The 19,295-nt window shown below is 39.9% G+C and overlaps 2 protein-coding genes across 2 annotated transcripts in view; one reads left to right on the plus strand and one right to left on the minus strand.

Annotated features, from left to right (window-relative positions):
* Positions 1-19,295, plus strand: part of LOC134287678 (uncharacterized) — a 182,627-nt gene that overhangs the window by 42,384 nt on the left and 120,948 nt on the right. The window lies entirely within an intron of this gene.
* On the minus strand, positions 4,752-5,888 carry LOC109398251 (general odorant-binding protein 66-like). Its single transcript, XM_062854993.1, has 5 exons — positions 5,606-5,888; positions 5,491-5,532; positions 5,308-5,424; positions 4,952-5,231; positions 4,752-4,887 (listed from the first exon to the last, which is right to left on the minus strand). Exons 1-5 carry the CDS (start codon positions 5,657-5,659, stop codon positions 4,841-4,843), a joined length of 540 nt encoding a protein of 179 aa, XP_062710977.1. The 5' UTR covers positions 5,660-5,888; the 3' UTR covers positions 4,752-4,840.

Raw genomic sequence — 19,295 nt, forward strand, 5'->3', positions numbered from 1 at the left:
AGACTCACTTGGACGAGTTAGTTCACGCTGTTCTTGCAAATACCGAAATGCTTCTTTTTCCTTTTTGTTCTTTGGTTTATACCTCGTCCCGATGTCGAAAAGGTTCTGAAATGAATCAGAGAAATCCTTTCTTTTTTCAGCTTCTTTCGCTGACATTCTTTGCTTGCGCTTCTGTAAGCTTCTCCAAATTTCATAGTACCGCAAGATTTTATGTTGCACTGTTCTGTCGTCGAGCAAATGATTCAAATGTTTTTTGTTCCATGATGCCTTCAAAAATTTTTTTGAGATAACACCAGATCTCGACGTTTCATGCACTTTTAAGACATTTGGCATAAAAAAAATCGATTTTGAAATTTTCATGTATCCCTACCTTGAGGCTTTTTTCGTGTTTCAAAACAGCCAAACTTTGACCGCTTTGGGCCACCCCTTAACGAAGTCCGATTGAGCTGAAATTTTGCATGGTGACTTTCTTTGGGAAGACGAAACTTTTGAGCGCTACCCGTTTTCGAAATTCGATGGTAAAATTTTTCCCATACATTCCATTGGCACCCTAATATATATTTGGGAAGCAACTGTTTTCATTTATATAAAAAAAACTTTGTTTCTACGATGCTTCGTTCTTGAGTTATGATTTTTCAAAGTTAGTAATGTAAGAGGAAAACAAAACAATTCCACCTGAGTTTTTTGTGGGAAAATATGCTACCCTATTTTTTCTCATTTTTTTTATTCATGTATCCATGAAAAAGTTTCATGAAAATCTGAGACCATTCGGTCCAAGCCCCTACGGTAATAAAGAAAATCCCCAGTTCCTTCAGGGGTTCGTCCAGCAAATTTGTGTACGAATTCCATAAGAGATTTCTCCTGGATTTCTGTCAGAAATTTCTCTTAAACTTCTTTGAGGAATTTTTCCAGGAATTATTCGAGGCTTCTCCAGGAACTCTTCCTGAGATTTATTCAAGGATTTCTCCTTGATTTCCTTGAGGGATTTCTCCAGGAACTTCTTCAAGTATTTCTCAAGGAACTTTTCAGATATTCCTGCAGGAATTCCTTCAGGAATTTCTCCTATTTCTGAAAAATTTATTCATAAACTTATGGATTCCTACAGAAGCTCCTTCAGTGATTCCTTCGGGGATTTCTTTAAGAATTTCTTTTCAAACTCCCCCAGAAATTGCTTGAGGAATTTCTCTTGAAATTGCTGGAGAAATTATTCCAGGAGCTCCTTTAGGAATTTCTTCTTAAATTTCTTGAGGGATGTCTCCAGAAGCTCCATCAAGGATTTCTTCATAAACTTCTTCATGGATTTATTAAAGATCTCCTTATCCAGGAATTCCGCCAGAAATTCCTCTTAGATTTTTAGTGGAATTTTGTCTGGAGTTCCTTGAAGTTTTTTTTGGCATTTATTAAGGGGTTCTTCCAGGAACTCTTTCAGAAATTTCTCCAGGAGTTTCTTCAAGGATCCATCTAGGAAGTGCTACAGGAATTTCTTCTTGAAATCCTTTTTGTTTGTTACTTAAAAGATTACTCCTGTTACTATAAAGGTTTTTTCAGTAGCTCCTTAGGAGATTTCTTCAAAATCACCTTCAGAGGTTTCTCGAGGAACTCTTTTAAAGATTCTTCGTTGATTATTCAAGGATTTTTTCTCATGCAATTGCTGAAGAGATTCCACCAGGGTTTTCTTCAATGACTCCTTAAAGAACTTTATTAGAACTTCCCTAGAATTGAAGAATATCGTTCATTAGTTGAGGGATTTCTCAAGGAACTCCTTCAGGAATTTCTACAAAGATTATTCTAAGATTGTTCAGGAATACAGAAATGTCATAAGGAATTCATCCAGCAAGTTCTTCCGGGATTTCTCCTAGAATTTTTTGTAGGATTTCTCCTTGAATTCCTGGAAGGTTTTCCTCATAAATTCTTTCAGTGATTCCTCCAGGAACTCCTTCAATATTTTGTGCAAAAATTCTTTCTTGGATTTTGCTGGGACACCTCCAGGATTTTTTTCTGGAATTCATCAAAGAACTCTTTGAGGGATTTTTCCAGGAATTAATTCAGAAATTAAGAGTTAGAGTTCTTTGAGGTATTTCACCAGAAGTTCTTTGAGGATTTTTTTTCTGAAATTTCTTGAGGAGCACCTCCAAATACTCGTTCAGAGTTTTCTCCAGGATATTTTTAAGGGATTCTTCATGAACTTCTTCTTTGAAGATTTGTTTCAGGAATTATTTGAGATTCCTCCTGAAGTTACTGGAGAAATTTCTTCTGTAATTGCTGCAAGGATGTTTCCAAGAACTTGTTCAAAGGTTCCTCCAGGAACTCCTTCAGGGAATTTTCAGCACGCTCAAACGGCTACGCTCAAAAATGTTTTTTGGCCTACTCGTGCACTCACATGAGCATGTATTTTGCAACAATTTCGATATGGCAATCTCAATGTGTTTCTAAACATCGTGTAAATACCGAAAAATATTATTATTTTGCAAAAATGTTAGCGTGCGAGCTATTTTCAAAAATGTGCGAATGTTACACATTATATGTGCGGCATGGCTGTTTACCAAAAATGAGTACTTTAATTTTAGAGCGAGGATTTTTTTTAGATTCTTAGGAGATTCCTCCTGGTATATCTTCAGGGATTTCTTTTGAAATTGCTGGAGAGATTTCGTTAGGTATTTGTAGGATTTTCTTCCATAAAACAACAATGAACACAACAACCTCATTCAAATTTCTTTTCTATTTTTTTTTTCACTTCGATGCTATCGACTATTTTCAAGACTATTAAATAGTCTTCAAAATCTTTTTTAGAGATTTCTCCAGGAACTCTTTCAAAAATTCTTCGGTGATTACTCAAATAATTTTCTCATGCAATTGCTGAAGACAAAGTTTATTTCGAAGATTCTTTCCAGAACTTTTTTAGAGTTTCCCCTAAAATACCCAGAAGGGTTTTTCTTGGAGCTGCTTGAAGAATATCGATCATTACTTGAGGGATTTCTCAAGAATCTCCTTTAGGGATTTCTTCAAAGATTCTTCCAAGAATATTCAGGAATAATTACAGAAATGTATCAAGGAATTCATCCAGCAAGTTCTTCCGGGCTTACTCCTGAAATTTCTGGAGAGATTTCGTTAGCTATTCATTCAAAGATTTCTCCTTAAACTCCTTCAGGGATATCTCCTCCAATTCCTTCAAGGATTTTTTCAGGAATTTCTTTAGTGATTTCTCCAGAAACCCTTTCAGGAATTTCTCCAGAAACTAACTCAGGACTTTTAGCAGGAACTGCTTCAGAGAAATTCAAGAAATTAAACTCTTCAGGGATTCCTCCAGGAATATCTTTAGGAATTCCTACAACAATTGATGGGTTTCTCCTGAAGTTCCTTGAGAGATTTCTCCTGTAATTCCTTGAGGGTTTCCTCCGGGAATACCATACGGGATTTCTCCAAAAATATCTTTATTATAAAACGTATCAAAAGTGTCTCTAGAAGTTCATTCAAGGATTCCTCTCTAGATGTTACTTTACTTCTTGTGAAAATGTATTCCTACAAAAGTACCTTCAGAGAAATTTCCAGTGGAAATGCTGGAGAATTGTTTTTCTGTTACTGATTTAGCGATTTTGCCAGAAACTCCTTCAGGGACTCTACCGATAGCACCTTCAGGGATTCCTCAAGGAAGGAATTCCAGAAACTCCTTCAGGGATTCCTTCAGGATTTCTTCCAGGAATTTTTTCAGAAATTCCCCATAAAGTTCATCCTGCGATTTCACCTGAAACTTTATTTGTGATTTCTACAGTTGCTCTATCAGGGGGTATTACTCCAGGAGTTCTTTATGTGGTTTCTACTGAAGTAACTTCAGTGATTCCTCCAATAGTTTTACCAAGGATTCCCTCGGGAACTTTTTCAGGGATTCTCTAAGGAGTTTGCGCAGAGGGTGGCGAGGAGAGGTGGGCAGCGGGGATGATCTGTTTAATATTTTACCAACGATGTTGTGAACGTGCAGTGCGAAAACGGGTGGTAGGGGGATTAGGGCCATAATGGACACCCTAAGCAAATGGGTACGTTTGACCTGTATAACGAAGAAAAACTTAACATATTATCAGTTGGTTTACAACTTTAGCTTGTTTCCTACGTATTTTAATCATTTACCAGAAGGTAGAATGTCTTTATTGTGAAGAAATAACGAATTTAAAATCGTGTATTTTTTAGGGCTGGCAGGGAAGGTACGGGGTGAAATGGACACCCATCGAGGCATAATGGACACCCCTGCCTATTTTATGCTAATTCTTTGATTACATCGAATAGTTAAGAAATCTGCCTACGGAGATCAATGCCACAGATATAATACTCCATCTTAGACGAGTTTACATAATATCAAAGATAATTAAATAAACTTTAAGCTAAAATAATCGGATTGATTTCTTCCAAACTCTCTAAAACGCCTAACAGTATGCAATGCGCGTACATCCATTCGTAATTGCCAGTGTTCATTTCGCCCCGAATCGACTACAACATTAAAATTGCTATTTTAAGTGAATTCTGATCAAAACTAAAATACTTCATCCATTGCTAAATCTCCGTATACATGTAGATAAGGTAACAATTCACTTGTTTTTACTCCTTGTTCCTTTACACTTATGCATTAAAAGTTTTGTATAAAAGTCAACGGTTTCGGCAAAAACAGGGGTTTCCATTTCACCGGTTTGTATATCTCTACTTCTAACCGACCTTCAACGCACTGCACTGATGGGGTAGTCTAAGGCTAATAAAATTCGCAATTGTTGGTAAGGCGGTTCAATTAGATTCATCTTTATTCTTCCAAAATAACGCTAGCGTATGCGGTCACCTCATATTTCCACCATTTTTTTCAGGCACACGGCTTTGCTCCATTTTTCACCTGGGTGCAAATTTCGGCTGAAACAATAAGAGCACATGTTAGTCACTCGTCCACTTTTCCTCAAAAACGTCATCCACTTACATCCCTTCCAGTGGTTCGGGAGCGTTTCGCACTCGGAGAAGATGGCATGCATGATGCACTCAGTCATCATCATTGCCAGCGGGTGGCACTTCATGTTTTGTCCTTTGGCCTTTTCCAAAATTTCATCCTTCGCTTTGAAGCACTCCTTGACGCTTTGTTCCATCAGTTTCTTGACGTCCTCGTCGGGAACTTGATTGACCATTTCCAGCATCTTTGCTTCATCGATGTCCTGCTCGCCGGTGAGTACTCCAAGTTCCCGGGCGTGGCAATCGAAGATGCACTGGTTATTCGAGTAGAAATCAGATCGTTCAAACAATCATCGGTTAATTATCGCAAATGTGCATGCATGGACTTACGGTCACAAAATTTGGTACATCTGATCCAAGCTCCTGTTGATACTTTTCTTTGCACTGTTGAATGTTCTCCATCTCCAGTGGGCTCGGAATGTCGCAGCACTGTCTTATTTCTTCAGCCTGAAATCAATCAACATTCAGTTGGAATTATTAGTTCTATCGAATCGAAACGAAATTGCAACAGACATTTTTCTCAACATCAATGCAGTCCTCGGCGTCGACCGGTGCCTGAAAAATAAAAAATGTTTTGCATTAATTTTTCACTACTTTTATGTACCCAGAGTAACTGATTATAGTGAACCTTATCAGTGTCGACGGCCAGCACCAAAATTGCTAGGAAAACAATGAAATTCATTCTGAATTCGTGATATTCTACCAACAGACAGTTATAAACACGGCTCTGAATGTTGGGAATTGAACAGGCACATTATATAGGTATTTTACATCAGATTGGATTTGGTGACAGAACGATTTGCAGGTAGCGTTTATAACGATTCTATCAGATAATGGCACAATTTGTTCAAAGAAGATTATCGCTTAATTATAGAGTCTAGAGTTACTGAACAAATATTTCAAAATTCTAATGTATAATGAAATGGAAACTGAGCTTGATTCACAAATCCTAGTACCGTGATAGCAGATGATTCACTTCAAATAGATACCCGAGTTCTACACTGTCCCAATAGTGTCCCATATGATCTGTTTCATTACCTTTAATACTGTGATAAATTTATTGTGGAGGATGCAACCAAATGTGTGCGTGGATTTTCTGCATACAAAACATCGTATTTCACAACCACAGGAAAAGATTTCTTCGGTGCACTATGATGACGTTTTATGATCTGGCGGGCAAAACTACTAATTGAAATGTTTTGGTTGATATTCTAAAACTTTTAAAGTTTCTGCTCAATCGTACTTTGAACACATGATTTGATTTGGATTGCAAAGAATTTAACCAACTTTTCGAATAAACGCCTGCATAAATACATCATAATTTTACCATCCTATGTACCATAGTGTCGCATGGTGTGCCGAGAATTGAATCCAAGTTGTGCCCGAAACGAAATAGACGTGGACTTGACGGAAATAGAATTCGAGGGACAATTATTCAATCTTATTATTTTAAGAAAATTGTAGTTCTTACATTATATTGAAGCTAATTTATAAATTTGTAATTAATATCCAATGTGGCGTTAGGCGAGGTGCAAGAATAATATCGATCATTTTTAGTCGGTGCTTACGTGGACGGGAATTAGATGAAAATCCTACGTGACAGAAGAGACGTGTTTAGACTGTTGACAGCTGGGTATTATTGTATGCCGTGCCGATGTCTCGTAGATTATTACCTTTATACCTTACCGATCAGGTTAAGGCCGGGGTGGCCTCTGCTGTACATAGTAGCCGTCTCCATTCCACTCGGTCCATGTGATCACGATGGTTCCACGATGGTTCCACGATGGTTCTACGATGGTAGGTTCTCTCAGCAGCTTCCATCTGCGCTCCGCCGTAGATGGTACGCCACACCTTCCGTTCGAAAACTCCAAGGGTGCGTTGGTCCTCTGCAAGTAGGGTCCACGTTTTGTGCCCATAGAGATCGTAGAGTTCTGCGGAGTCCAAAGTAGGCACGATTTCCTGCCACAATGCGCCTCTGAATTTCTCTGCTGGTGTCGTTGTCGGCGGTCACCAGTGAGCCCAAGTACACGAATTCTTCAACCGCCTCGATTTCATCACCGTTGATATGAATTCGGGGTGCGGGCGCGGTGATTCCTCCCTGGAGCCCTTTGCCATCATGTACTTTGTCTTCGACACATTAATGACTAATCCGATTCGCCTATCTTCACTCTTTAGTTGGATGTACGTTTCCGCCATCGTCTCAAATTTGCGAGCTATTTATAATATCAATATCATAAGCGAAACCAAGCAGCTGAACGGACTTCGTGAAAATCGGCCACTCGGGTTATCCCCGCTATCCTTATTACACCTTCCAACGCAATGTTGAACAGCAAGCACGAAAGACCATCACCTTGCCGTAACCCTCTGTGAGATTTGGAGGGACTCGAGAGTGCCCCTGATACTTGAACTACGCACATCACTCGATCCTTCGTCGCCTTGATCAATCGTATCAGTTTATCCGGGAATCTGTATTCGTGCATAATCTGCCATAGCTGTTCTCGATCCATTGTATCATACGCCGATTTGAAAACGATGAACAAGTGATGTGTGGGCACGTTGTATTCGTGGCATTTCTGCAACACCTGGCGGATGGCGAACATTCCGTTGTAACGCGTTCACCCATAAATCCAGCCTGATATTGCCCCACGAACTCTCTTGCAATCGGTGATAGATGTGAGAGAGTATCTTGTGTGCAGCGCTCAGTAATGTGATCGCGCGATAGTTCCCGCAATCCAACTTGTCGCCATTTTTGTAGATGGGACACACGATACCTTCCATCCATTCCTCCGGTAATACATCCTCCTCCCAAATCTTGGTAATGACCCAGTGTAGTGCTCTTACCAGTGCTTCTCCACCGTATTTTAGAAGCTCGCTTGGTAGTTGATCTGCTCCAGCGGCTTTGTTGTTTTTAAACCGGCCAACCTCCTCCTCAATCTCTTGGAGGTCAGGGGCCGGAAGTCTTTCGTCCTGTGCACATACTCCTAGATCTGTTACCACGCCACCTTCGGTACTTGCAACGTCGCCATTGAGGTGCTCATCGTAATGCTGCCGCCACCTTTCGACCACCTCACGCTCGCTCGTGAGAATATTCCCGTGATTATCTCGGCACATGTCGGCTTGTGGCACAAATCCTCTGCGCGAGCGGTTCAGCTTCTCGTAGAACTTTCGTGTGTCCTTAGCGCGGTATAGCTCTTCCATCGCTTCGCGATCTCGTTCTACCTGCTGGCGCTTCTTCATCGTAGATTTTTACAGTACATAATAATTAAACAAAACCTAAAAAGACATGTGTTATGGTAAACATATGTCCTGAAATTCCTATGGAAAATCCTAATAAATTTCTATGTTTCCCAGAATTATTATATATTGTTTCATAGATTACTCTGAGAACCCTTCTCCAGTGAATCAGAGCCTTCTTTTTTTATTTCGTGAGAAACCTATTAGAAATTTTCTGCGAAGCATTTCTCTTCCTAAGTCGGGAATGGATCCTTAGCCCGTCTATTTTATCTACTTTACCCACCTTGTCTACATTCTTCTTCTTTGTGGCTCTACTGAAGGATGTTTTCGATCATCTGGCAATGATTTGACTCATTTGCCTATAACTCAGTTCAGAAGCCTAATATTAAAATGTGATGTTCGACAAACCTGTAGATTATAGTTTTTCCTACATTTATCACCAAGGACGCCATATTCTAACTCTTATAGTTACGGCGCGAAAGTGTTAGTACTACCTACCCATACTAAACGATCGGATTTTTCGATCGTTTAGTATGAGTAGGAGATACTAGTGCTGTTACGCCACATATATGAGAGTAAGGATATGGCGTCCTTGGTGATAATTGTAGTAAAAACACTTATCTACAAGTTTGCCGAACATCTCATTTCAATATTATCCTTAGTAAGGTCTTGGGGTCTTTTTTGACCTTTTCCGAATTTCAATTCGCTATAGCTTTTGTTTCGAAAGGCCTAGAAATCTGAAATTTTCAGACAATTATTTTTTTGTGGAAAACTATCATTTCCATTCATCCAAAACATTGGACGACCCCTAGGGGAGCTCCCATAAAAAAAGTTACAAATAAGACCCTGGGGTCATTTTTGACCCCAAACTTTGAACGGCTCTCAAAAATCAGTGGCTGGGCCGATTTTGATTTTCTTTGGCCCAAATGAAAGCCACACATGTCTAGTTTTCAAAACTCCCGGAGAGTTCCGGATTTGGTCACTGTGGCCACCGGGAACCTGCTTCAACTGAAAAATGCCGCTTTGGAGACCCTAACTTTGGCAAGCTATAACTTTGCAACCGAACAAGTAATCAGGACCGTTCAAGAATCGTTGGAAAGGTATTCACGTGGACTTTGATTAAAGACATTAATATTGACTAATTCTTAAGAACCGGTTCCGAAAATCCGGAACATCCGGAAAGTAATGTTTTTCACGATAATGTGCTAGAAAGCACATTCATATTATTTACAGGATAGAAGTTTTTGCATCAAACTTCTTTAGGCCATAATACAATCTGTCGAGAACTATTTCTGTATGTTTCTGGTTATGTCCCGTCCTTCTGGAACCGGTTCCAGGGATCCCACAAGATGGCCAAAGAGTTGACTGTAACGAAATTGAACGGTTTTCCGCGCTAAACACATCTGCGTTGGTTAACTCATGATGAAATCTCAATAATTTTACATGCTCCATATTGTTGTGATATGCAAAAATATTGTTGGACATTGTGGTCTTATGTGGCCACCGGAGTGACCACCGGAGAAACCCGTATTGAGGGATTTCCATGTTTTTGCAACAAAGATAGGCATTCGACGGCTCTAACTTCATGATTTTTCATGGCCATGTGGCTTCTGGCATTAAATAGAAGAATTGACCATTCTGGTCTGTTTTGGCCACCGGAGTGACCACCGGAGAAATCCGTATTGAGGGAGTTTCATGTTTTTGCAACAAAGATAGGCATTCGACGGCTCTAACTTCATGATTTTTCATGGCCATGTGGCTTCTGGCATTAAATAGAAGAATTGACCATTCTGGTCCGTTTTGGCCACCGGAGTGACCACTGGAAAAATCGCATTGAGGGACTTCCATTCAGTGTCTTAATTTGTCAAATTACAGTCATCCTTATCGACGCCCAGTGGCTCCTGCGTCGTAGATTTGTTTTTGTTTTGATTACACCAAAACCTCCATTTAGGTAATGAGTCGGGACTGCCTAAATAGAATTTTTACCTAAATGGATTCATTACCTAAATGTATTCAGCTTATTACCTAAATGGATTACAAGGTTGCAAAGAAGTTCAACAAGGGAGAGTTACTAGGAGATTTAAAGGAGATCATGCGGAGTTTCAGATGGCTTTCATGGAGTTTCGGGAGGGGGTGGTTTTCAGGAGGGGAGGGGCTTCAGGGGCGTTTTCGGGGATTTTGGAGGATCTTAGATCAGAATTGTCATTCAAATGACTAGCTTGGCACGAAACACGAAAAACCTTGCGAAAACCCTGCAAAATTCCGCCAGACTGAAAAATTATTGAATGTCGGGTCAAAGTCGGGTCAATTTTTATCGTATGTTGGGCCATTGTTGGACCAACATCGAACAACTGTTGGGTCTGTGTTGGGTTTGGTGGCCAAAATAAAAACAGGTGATTGATAGGATGTCGGGTTTGACGTCATCAATGCTGGAGCTGATATTAATTGAATGATGGAAGGATGGTTGATTATCTCAATTTCAGCTGGATATGACGCTGGATACTGACACTTTTCAACAATGCATGAAAGGAGGGGGGGTGTTTAAGGGGCAACATTGCATCCCCCCTTCCCCCATATCCACCCCCTAACACCAATCACTACTTGTTTCCCATAAACCAATCTTATACCTAATCTTAAGTACTCCAACTGATCTGAACACAATAAAATTCCATTTAGGTAACGTTACCTAAATGGAGGGACCTAAATAGATTTTACCTAAATGGATCCTACCTAAATGGAGGTTTGAGTGTATCGTATCGATAACCCGTGTGCCACTCTCTGAAGTTCAAGCGATGAAAAATTCATTACCTCGCGGTCTGCTGAATTTCAACCACCCACTGATATTCAAAGTCAGCATATTCATCTTCAATTGATATTTTTTGGTTTAAGCTCGATTTAAAAGCAAAAAGTGCTGCTGGTTGATACCATTCACCTAAAGTAAGTATATTAAATATAATTAGGGCAACATATCGATATTTGCGTGCCTTAAATAGTCTAAAATCATAAAAAGTCATTCCAAATAAAAAAAAATCATATTCACATTCACCGAGCTCGGGCTGAAGATCAAAACAGAACATCAGCTACAGTTGATTACACTACGAGGCGTCGTTCTCATTGTCTTGCTTTCGCTTTGTCATGTTCATTCTCGGCGTCATTCGTTTATTTGTGTTCGTTTTCGTACTGAGTGAACTTCATTAGGCTGAATTTGTTAGGCACTGCTTCCATGTTTTTGCAACAAAGATGGGCATGCGACGGCTATAACTTCACGATTGTGTACTATTTTGACTATTCTGGTCTGCTTTGGCCATCGGAGTGACCACCTGGAGAAACACATACTAGAGAACTCCTATGTTTATTTTTAAACGCTCATATTATCTAGATTTATCACCAGAAGCAGTCTTTCGACGGCTCAATTTTCATGCTTCGACACGCGACATATTATGTTTATGCTCAGTTGTTATTCTTATTGTTCAACAAGGTTATTCTGTAGTAGAGGCAATTCATGTTAAAATATACTGCGATTCTTGTAGTCTGATACTGCACTGTCAATGGTAATATAGTTAGTTCTAGAATTGAGGATGGTTTTACTTCGGTTCACAAACAAACCTTTCATCGTATATTTTGGTTAACACCACTTAACGTTTTGGTCGTCTATGTTCACTGTTCTTGAAAATCACATCGTTTCTTTTCATTATCTTTTTAGATATGTCCACATTATTTGTTAGTACTTGATATGCTTTCTCCTTTCTTGCTGGCTCTATTTTCTTATACTTACGTGAAGTCACCTTTTTTGAAAAGTTGTCTTAGTTGGTAGGAGAAGGGCTTTCTTGAGGAAGACAAACAATGTTTCACTTGAATTAGGGAATTATCAAGAACTGCAATCGAGGAATTCAGTCACAAATATTATCCATTTAGTGAGTTTTATGAACATTTCGCAATTCTTTAATTTTTTTTAATTAAATTAATTCGTCTAGTAGTTTCAACTGGCATACTCTTAAAAGTTCCACGGAGGATTCCTTTCGAGTCCGACTGACATCAAGGTATACAATTAATAAAATGTGCATGCTGCCCAGGGGCAGAATTTCAAACCAAGTATCTCACCAATGAAGAATACAGTCTCTCCAAGATTGCAGAATTCTGAGCTATGCGATTTTTAAAATTTGCGTGTTTACTGGTGCCACGTAGAGGCAGAATTCTGACACAAGTGTCCCATTTTGTGCAAGTCTATGTCATACTGATCAACTTTGCCGAAGACACCATCTTCCTAAGTTATTAGGATTCTGAGCTATACAATTTCTAAAATTTGCAAGTTCACTAGCGCCACCTAATGGCAGAATTGCGAAACAAGGTTTCCCTTTTATGTAAGTCTATGTCATACCGGTCAATTTTGCTGAAGACACCAACTTTCTTAGTTATCGGGGGGAGCGACACTAGCTTTTCTGAGCCGAAAAACTTCAAAAAAAGTCGAAAAAAAAACGGTAAAGGCCGCCTAGTGGCAGAATTTTGAAACAAGTGTTTATTTTTATGTAAGTTTATGTCATACTGATCAACTTTGCAGAAAACACCATCTTTCTAAGTTATCAGGATTCTGAGCTATGAGTTTCCTAAAATTTGCATGTTCACTAGCGCCGCCTAGTGGCAGAATTGCGAAACAAGTGTTTATTTTTATGTAAGTTAATGTCATACTGATCAACTTTGCCGAAAACACCATCTTTCTAAGTTATCAGGATTCTGAGCTATGAGTTTTCTAAAATTTGCATTATCACCAGCGCCGCCTAGTGGCAGAATTGCGAAACAAGTGTTTATTGTTATGAAAGTTTATGTCATACTGATTAACTTTTCCAAAGACACCAACTTAATAAGTTATCGGGGGGAGCGACACTAGTTTTACCAAGCCGAAAAACTCCAAAAAAGTCGGAAAAAGACGAAAAAACCGGTAAACGCCACCTAGTGGCAGAATTCTGAAACATGTGTTTATTTTTATGTAAGTTAATGTCATACTGCTCAACTTTACCGAAGACATCAACTTTCTAAGTTATCAGGATTCTGAGCTATAAGTTTTCTAAAACTTGCATGTTCACTAGCGCCGCCTAGTGGCAGAATTGCGAAACAAGTGTTTATTTTTATGTAAGTTTATGTCATACTGATCAACTTTGCTGAAGACACCAACTTCGTAAGTTATCAGGATTCTGAGCTATGAAATTTCTAAAATTTGCATATTCACTAGCGCCGCCCAGTGGAGGAATTCTGAACTTCGCAACTCATCGTCAGTAAGTTATTGGCGTACCCAACAACTTTTCCGAAGACACTATCCTTCCAAATTATCAGGGTCTTGAGCTGTCGCATATCGTAACGTTTGCTTGACAACCTGATATGGTTCCTGTAGCGTAATTTAGTATCAAATTATTGATGGTCCCTCTAGCGGCCAAATTGCCAACTAATCATATGAACCAAAGTTCTAAATGGTAGATCTTATCAAGCCCTAAAACTTTGCCGAAGAAAGTATTGCGCTAACTCTTAACACACCCGAGATAATAGGCCATACCCCCAAAAGGCCGAAAACCCATAAGCTCTTAGTCTCCTATTAAGCGGATTCCTATTGCGCCCCCCCCGACCTGTGATCTTATAAGAGTCTCGACTGTATACACAAAGTTATAAAATAAGTTGAAAGAGACTGGCCAGGGCCATGGATAAAACCCAGTGCCCAGGAGTAATCAGGAACATTAAACATTAAAGCACAAAGTCCGTCAAATGAATCAGAGCCTTAATTAAATAAAGCTTTCAACAACAGTATAGTAAAATTTCCACAACTGTCGTATACACAATATTTGCGCCGATGAATAAATAACGTATGATGAACATCCAGCTACGCCTCTGACAACATCACGATTAATAACCCCCAAAAAATTTATTGCGCCCCGTTGTTGATCCTCATCATCATATGCTCGATCATTATCCTCGTTTCGTTCCAACTACTTTGCGTGGTCTCCCCCAAACCAAACTGTCGTTAATTTATTCTTCATCATCACTTCGTAGTCGTCGTCGTCGCCGTCGCCGTGGACCGAGCCAGTGCCAAAGCAAACCAGAATATTCAATTGTTCTATTCAATACCAGAAGCAACATGTCCATGAAAAATCATGAAGTTAGAGCCTTCGAATGCCTATCTTTGTTGCAAAAACATGAAACTCCCTCAATACGAGTTTCTCCGGTGGTCACTCCGGTGGCCAAAACAGACCATTGTGGTCAATTCTTCTTTTCAATGCCAGAAGCCACATGGCCATGAAAAATCATGAAGTTAGAGCTGTCGAATGCCTATCTTTGTTCCAAAAACATGAAACTCCCTCAATACGGATTTCTCCGGTGGTCACTCCGGTAGCCAAAACAGACCAGAATGGTCAATTCTTCTATTTAATGCCAGAAGCCACATGATCATGAAAAAACATGAAGTTAGAGCCGTCGAATGCCTATCTTTGTTGCAAAAACATGGAAGTCCCTCAATACGGATTTCTCCGGTGGTCACTCTGGTGGCCAAAACAGACTATTGTGGTCAATTCTTCTTTTCAATGCCAGAAGCCACATGACCATGAAAAATCATGAAGTTAGAGCCGTCGAATGCCTACCTTTGTTGCAAAACCATGAAACTCCCACAATACGGGTTTCTCCGGTGGTCACTCCGGTGGCCAAAACAGACCAGAATGGTTAATTCTTCTTTTCAATGCCAGAACCCACATGGCTATGAAAAATCATGAAGTTAGAACCGTCGAATGCCTATCTTTGTTGCAAAAACATGAAACTCCCTCAATACGGATTTCTCCGGTGGTCACTCCGGTGGCCAAAACAGACCAGAATGGTCAATTCTTCTATTTAATGCCAGAAGCCACATGGCCATGAAAAATCATGAAGTTAGAGCCGTCGAATGCCTATCTTTGTTGCAAAAACATGGAAATCCCTCAATACGGGTTTCTCCGGTGGTCACTCCGGTGGCCACATAAGACCACAATGTCCAACAATATTTTTGCATATCACAACAATATGGAGCATGTAAAATTATTGAGATTTCATCATGAGTTAACCAACGCAGATGTGTTTAGCGCGGAAAACCGTTCAATTTCGTTACAGTCAACTCGTTTGCCATCTTGTGGGATCCCTGGAACCGGTTCCAGAAGGACGGGACATAACCAGAAACATACAGAAATAGTTCTCGACAGATTGTTTTATGGCCTAAAGAAGTTTGATGCAAAAACTTCTATCCTGTAAATAATATGATTGTGCTTTCTAGCACATTATCGTGGAAAACATTACTTTCCGGATGTTCCGGATTTCCGGAACCGGTTCTTAAGAATTAGTCAATATTAATGTCTTTAATCAAAGTTCACGTGAATACCTTTCCAACGATTCTTGAACGGTCCTGATTACTTGTTCCGTTGCAAAGTTATAGCTTGCCAAAGTTAGGGTCTCTAAAGCGGCATTTTTCAGTTGAAGCAGGTTCCCGGTGGCCACAGTGACCAAATCCGGAACTCTCCGGGGGTTTTGAAAATTAGACATGTGTGGCTTTCATTTGGGCCAAAGAAAATCAAAATCGGCCCAGCCACTGATTTTTGAGAGCCGTTCAAAGTTTGGGGTCAAAAATGACCCCAGGGTCTTATTTGTAACTTTTTTTTAGGGACTAAGGAAGGTTATGCTTCTGAACTGAGTTATGGATAAATGAGTCAAATGATTGCCAGATGATCGAAAACATCCTTGACTTTACCTTTACCTACCATAGTATAAATTTGTATATTGTGAAACAAGTACAATGATACAGTATATTCAGGGAAGTCGAGAAAAGTTTCCGACCAGAATGGGAATATCCGGATAGTCAATCCAAAGCCTAATCCACTAACTGGATCCACCTTAACTGAAGACCTTTCTTGATTACATTTAGAACTCATGTATATTAATGTTCATATCCATCGTTTGAACTAGAAACGGGTTGGAAAAAACCGAACCGCCGTTTCATTTCTGCGTAAATTTACGGTACAATATAACTCATCTTGTAAACCGCGAATTTTGTCGACTAACACAAAACCTTTCACCTTAAGCCTACCGAACAGCAACACACGCACGATCGTGAACCTCTGCCACGTAACCATTTTCCAGCACTCCAAAATCCGTATGAAATTACACAGACACAAGTAGTTTATAAATTGTATCATGTGCAAGTGATTGTATCGACGCTCCCTCTTTACCCGCATTGACGATCAGCGGGTACCATGCTTTTCTCGCCTTAAAAGCACAAACCAAGGCACAAACGCACTGAAGTTGCCTATCCCAATGGTTCTGATCCGTGGAGCGGACCTGGTGTGGTGGTTAACCCGTTTGACCCCAGGTAAAAAATAACAGTTCAAAATATCGCCAGCAGCTCATTTCTTAACAGAATTTAACCAAATTTTGATCACGATCACGATCAATTCTGACTATACATGTCAATGGTTGCTCCTCCGTGATTGATCTGAACTGGTACCAGTTGCACTGAGATCCAACTGAATAAGGGGCTGGGACATTCCACTTGTTCTCAAAGTGCAATTTTAGCAGCTCATGCATATTTGATCAATAACGACGCCGGCCAAGTCCTTATAGTCAGCTGGGAAGGGAAAGGAATGTTAGAGTGTACTGGTTGTTGCTACTAGAGACCGAGAGCACTCTGCGTCCCCACAACCCGCACGGACTGGGGTATTTGTTAGACGGAAAGGATGGGAGATCTGGGAGTCACCGGTGGGTCGGTGATGCGATCCATGGATAGGGTTATTTATAGTGTTCGTGATAGATTGTGTGGTGAATAAGGTGAATAAGGTCAAGCGGCACAGCACGCTTTGGTTGCATAACTTATAGGCGTTATATATACACTGTGCTGTGAGTGGAAGTTGGAAAGGAGGGAAACGACTTTTTTCAATTCGTTTCTGGTTCTAGCGATGGCTATGAACATATGAATATACATGAGTTGTATATGTAGAGAAGAGAGAGCGAGAGAAAGTGGATAGAAAGATACAAAGTAGGATGAAAAGGACGGGCCAGGGATTGAACCCATGACCTTCTGCATACGAATCAGAAGCGGTAGCCACTAGACCACCAAGCCCGTCACTTAACAGAATTTAACCAAATTTTGAACACAAACTCGCACAACACTATAGATTTTCTTGGACTTCTAGACGGAGTAAGTCCGGTGGGTCACTGGGTCAAGTCGGGCAAAAAAGGCCAAGTAAGATTTGCACTCCCATAACTTTCTTCTTAACGAAGTATTTCAATGGGAGTTTGCACATTCCGTTGCCTAATGATAGTTAATGTTGCTACAGGTTCGAATTTGAGATTTTCCGATAGGTTTCTTTTGAGTTCTTGACATATTCAACATTTCTGAACCATCCAAGTCTACAATTGCGTTTGTTGTTTTCAAATTAAATTAAACACGAGATATTATTCCCTTATTGACCCCATAGGTCATCGGAGACATCTTTAGAACATGTGTTGCCCTTGTAGTACTATTAATATTTCCTGAATATCTCGATGGATTGTCCGAATCCGTCCTTACAAAACATGAACACTCAAAATATTCACCAAGGATTATTTTCAATTATTTTTATCGCTCTTATTTGCACCAATACTTGAACATCTGTATAATGTTTGATATATCAACGAACAGTAGAAATTTTGGTCATGCCTTGACTACAGAGAACCGTAGATGGACTACAATTAGATCTATTTGCATGCGGAAAACAACGGTTAGCTCCAGAAACCAATACTACATGGAACAGGAGCAAGTAAAAGCTTCGACTGGATTCCTGAGTACCCGGAATGGCCTGGCTGAAGTCAGGCCTTGAGTTCATTGAGCTGTAGATAAACTGTAATCACATGTTTTACCTATGCGGAACCTCTGTGCACTCCATAAAATCATATTCTATCATGTGCCAATAAAAAGGTCTCGCACAACTATTCCTAGGAAAATTTGATGACCTAAGCGAAGTCATGCCTTGCCTTCAGAGAACCATAGAAGGACAACAATGAGAGTTTTATGCACGCGAAAAACAATGGTTAGCTCCAGAAACCAATACCACATCGAACTGGAGTAAGTGAATTCCTCGACTAGATTCCTGAGTACCTGGGATGGCCTGACTGAAGTCAGGCCTTGAATTAATTGAGCTGTAGAACTGTTTAACTGTTAGCACATGTTTTACCTGTGTGGAGACTCCGTGCATTACATAAACTCATATTCCTTCAATGTGTCAATAAGAAGTTCAAAAGTCATGTTTTGACTTCAGAAAACCATAGACGGACAACAATGAGTTTTTTTGCACACGGAAAACAATGGTTAGCTCCAGAAATCAATACTACATCGAACAGGGTTCTATGACAAAAGGTTGAAGGTCATATTAGGCCTACGGTGAAAAGGTCGTAAGGACATAAGGTCGAAGGGTCAAAAGGTCGGAGGGTCAAGTGGTATAAAGGCCAAAAGGTCGAAATAAAAAAATAACTAGCACAAAATGTCAAAAATACAAGGGTTCAAAAGGTTGAAAGGTCGAAATGAAAATATAACAAGGACAAAAGGTTGCAATAAAATATAACTAGGACAAAACTTCGAAAGGAAGGAAGTTGAAGGAGTTGTCTCTATGGGGTCAATAAGGAAATAATATCTCGTGTTTAACTTCATTTGAAAACAACAAACGCAACTGTAGACTTGGATGGTTCAGAAATGTTGAATATCTCAAAAACTCAGAAGAAAGTTCTCAGAAAAAAGATATGGGGGTGCAAATCGTACTTGGCTTTTTTTGCCCCCCCCCGGCCTTACTACGTCCAGAAGTCCCAGAAAATGTTGATCCCGTATAATTCCAAAACTATGATGTTGTGCGAGCTTGTGTTCAAAGTTTGGTTAAATTCTGTTGAGAAATGGGCTGTTGATGATTTTTTGAACTTTTATTTTTTACCTGGGGTCAAAAGGGTTAATGAACGTGACTATCACGTCGAGGACCTATGATCGTATCCAACTCCCGACAAACTCGCAAAACGCGAATTCTTTCTTCTGGAGGGAATTAAAACGTGGGTCCCGAGATGAA

Source organism: Aedes albopictus, chromosome 2 (assembly GCF_035046485.1).
Source record: "Aedes albopictus strain Foshan chromosome 2, AalbF5, whole genome shotgun sequence".
NCBI lineage: Eukaryota > Metazoa > Arthropoda > Insecta > Diptera > Culicidae > Aedes > Aedes albopictus.